Raw genomic sequence first — 3,026 nt, forward strand, 5'->3', positions numbered from 1 at the left:
TGTGGGTAGTGTGTGCCCGGCTGTAGGGGTTACGGGCGGGGGGCACGGGGCGGCGGGGATTGCGGCGCGGACCTGAGGTGGGTCCAGCCAGAGGCTCCAGCAGGCGCCCCGCAATAAACCCAGGTCTTAATTGCTATGGAGCGGTGAGAAAAAAAGTAAAGAGCGACAGTGTTTAGGTGTCCCCCCCGCCCCCCCCGTAAAGGCTTTCTGGCGAGAGTGTGGAAACCGGGTGGGATGGACGGCTTGGGTGGTTGAGGGGGGGCCAAAATCTGCCCAGTCAGGAGGCTTCACCACTTTATTACAATCTCTCTGTAGTAGAATTGAAAAAAAAAAATACATCTATGTATCAGTCTGCAAGCATCTTGTCCGTCACAAGTAACAAAATAGTCGTCTATAAGAATCCGCAGTTTGCAAGTTCCGGGGTTCGGGTTCCGGACCCCCGAGTCCTGAGGGTGGATACCCTCTGTTGACCAGGTAGCGCACTGTTCAAATACCTCAGACAGGGTAGGGGCCGCTGGGTCTCGCCCCACTCCTGACGTAGTTTTGGAGTCCAGACTCTCCACGCTGGTGGGAGGGAGGCAACTGCTCCCACATCTCCAGCCTCTGTACAGGGGTCGCAGGGGTCACAAGGCCCGGGCTCTGCAGGCGTGGGTTCCCCATTTCCTGCTTCTTCCTCTTCTCTCCATGGCGGCCAGGAGCCTCAAGCAGCCCAGAGTGTGTGCGTGGGAAGCTTCGCATTCCCCTCTCCTCCTCTCTGACTCTGTCCCTCCCCACGGTCAAGGGCGGTTTATGGCTTTGCCAGGGTTTTCCTCCAGGGGAGGGAGGGAGCCAAATATGAATTTTATTTAAATTTTTAAGGGTGTCAGCAACTCAACAGTTGCCTTAGACTTTGTTGGGGGTGTGTGGAAAGGCCTCAGCGTTCCTCCAGGGATATATAGGGGACCCACTGGTTATTGCCTCGACTTTCTTGGCAGTAACTGGCAACTTCCACCAGGCCTTCGCTTTTCCAAGAATCTGTGTGGTAGTTCTGTGGGGAAAAATGGGGAGGATTTAGCGGGTGATGTAGGAGTTCGGTGAGGGGGGAAATGGGGTTTAGTGGGTGATCTAGGGGGTCAGTGAAGAATTTCTCACTCGGGTGGACAGGTGGAGGGGACAAACATGCAGGCTCAAAATAGCTGCCCGGGTGACCAACCAGGCTGCACATGTGACCAGGCTGCCCACGGAACATGCCAAGCGTGGTTGGGCTGTGAGCTGGTGCAGGATGGGCCAGCTCAGCTATGTTGACAAACACGGGACTGCGGTACCCTGGGGCAGAGGCGGGAGAGAAAGAGCGAGAGGCAGGCTCACCGTGACCAGCAGGCAGTGCAGGTCCCGGGCCTCGGTGGTGCCCAGCGTCTCGACAGGTTCCCCCAGCAGCTGGGCCAACCTCTGCATGCCAGACACGCGGAGGATGTCAATCTCGTTGTCACAGCAGAAGGACTGGATGAGAGTGAAGTGGATCTGCAACGCGATGTCCTCTTCCTCCTGCTCGTCCATCGCCAAGAGGCACAAGACCACGCAGTCCGGGTCCCTGCGGGCGAGAGAAACAGTGGGGTGTGCATTAGACCTGGTTATTGGGGGTGGGGGGAGTGTCCGAGAGAGAGCATACTGAGGAGGCATACAATGTCATGGGGGTGGTTTAGGTGGTAACAAGACCCACGGTGCACCCCGAGTGAGCAAAACTCCCACCCTCCCACCGCTGGCAGCAGCCGGGTTGCTAGGGAGGTGGACTGCGCAAATGCTGGGGGTCGTGGGGGAGGGGAGGACCCACAGCTCAAAGTTAATGGGATTTTGCCTTGTAAAAGTAAATATTAAAATCAATAGCTCGCAATGTCAGGGTTCTGTAGGACACCCCCAGACATCCCAGAGAAATGTTGACCTCCACTGACACGGAGCGTTTTGTGGGAAAGTCCCCTAAGGTCGGTGCAAAACCCTGCGTGCATCCGAGGGACGCCCCCACCCACGCCCGGGAAAAAAAGGGGGGGAGAAGGGGTTGCTGACTCACACATTCATCAGTTTGGCCGACTCGTACACCCCCACCGTGAGGCGATCCTGACGCTGCGCCGCCACCAGCAGCCCCTCCACAGCGGCCGTCACTGTCTGCATCCTAAAAGGTCGAAGGAGAGGAGGTGATTTTAGTCCGGAGCAAGGCCCAATCCCATCGGTGGCAGCCCTGCCGTCCCCAGGAGGCAGGGGAGACCTCGGTCCCCGGTTCTACTCACTTCTGAGCCGCGTTATCGCACGCCACTAGCTCCTCCAGAGTCATGACGTAATTATACTCCACAACGGACCCCACAAGGAAAAAGTATGCAAAAAATTGTGATAATAAATCCAACCCAGAGAAGCAAAAAATGAAATAAACCTTCCCACTCAATGGGAGCCGTCCAAGATCTTCAGAAAGCGACTGGATGTCCTTTCCCAAGAAAAAGGCAGGACAAGTAAGTTTGCAAAATGTCCTCAGCAAATTAATCCAAGGATTCCAGAGAAGCGACCGCGTCCAAGATTTCTGCAGAATGAGCGGCGGGTCAGCCCTGGAGCCGGATTATATCTAGTTGCACGTTGAGGGGCGTGGTTACATTTGCATAGCGAGGACGGAGCTCCCCTCCCATTGGTAGACACACAAAGGCCAGAGAAGTCCGCGCTGTGATTGGTGAAACGTTGGGCAGGGACGGGGCGCGGAGGGCTGCGAGCCCCACGTGGGGGTGCGAGCTGGGAGGAGGGAACTGGGGCACTGGCGACTGCCAGAGAAGAAAAAAACCACACACGGAGACAAAAAAACAGAAGTTTTTGTCCTGATTTCCCGGCAGCCGCGCCACGCAGGGCGCGCGCGGGGTTTCCAGCGCGCGAGGCTGGTCTGGACTTTCGGGGTGGGATGTCTGGATTCCCCTCCCTGTCCCCGGAGAGTCCCCAACTCCAGCCATTCCCAGGTTCTGCAAGAAAAAAGGGTGCACGGAAAAAGGGAGCTTCGTTTGCAGCTTGATCCCCAG

General features: G+C 56.8%; 1 protein-coding gene across 1 annotated transcript; it reads right to left on the reverse strand.

Annotated features, from left to right (window-relative positions):
- Positions 1 to 277: 277 nt before the first annotated feature.
- Positions 278 to 2,559, reverse strand: Gadd45b (growth arrest and DNA damage inducible beta). The gene is made up of 4 exons (XM_008837090.3): positions 2,262 to 2,559; positions 2,045 to 2,146; positions 1,348 to 1,570; positions 278 to 1,027 (listed from the first exon to the last, which is right to left on the reverse strand). Exons 1-4 carry the CDS (start codon positions 2,303 to 2,305, stop codon positions 914 to 916), a joined length of 483 nt encoding a protein of 160 aa, XP_008835312.1. The 5' UTR covers positions 2,306 to 2,559; the 3' UTR covers positions 278 to 913.
- Between the last annotated feature and the right edge of the window lie 467 nt (positions 2,560 to 3,026).

This window comes from Nannospalax galili, unplaced genomic scaffold, assembly GCF_000622305.1.
Source record: "Nannospalax galili isolate Female #2095 unplaced genomic scaffold, S.galili_v1.0 scaffold77, whole genome shotgun sequence".
Classification (NCBI taxonomy): Eukaryota; Metazoa; Chordata; class Mammalia; order Rodentia; family Spalacidae; genus Nannospalax; species Nannospalax galili.

Excerpts from the sequence above, each read along its gene's own strand:
- Gadd45b (XM_008837090.3), bottom strand. The coding sequence starts at position 2,305 with ATGACTCTGGAGGAGCTAGTGGCGTGCGATAACGCGGCTCAGAA. Across the intron at positions 1,571-2,044 it reads TCGGCCAAACTGATGAATGT|GGACCCGGACTGCGTGGTCT; the intron begins GTGAGTCAGCAA and ends TCTCGCCCGCAG. Across the intron at positions 1,028-1,347 it reads TGCACTGCCTGCTGGTCACG|AACTACCACACAGATTCTTG; the intron begins GTGAGCCTGCCT and ends TTTTCCCCACAG.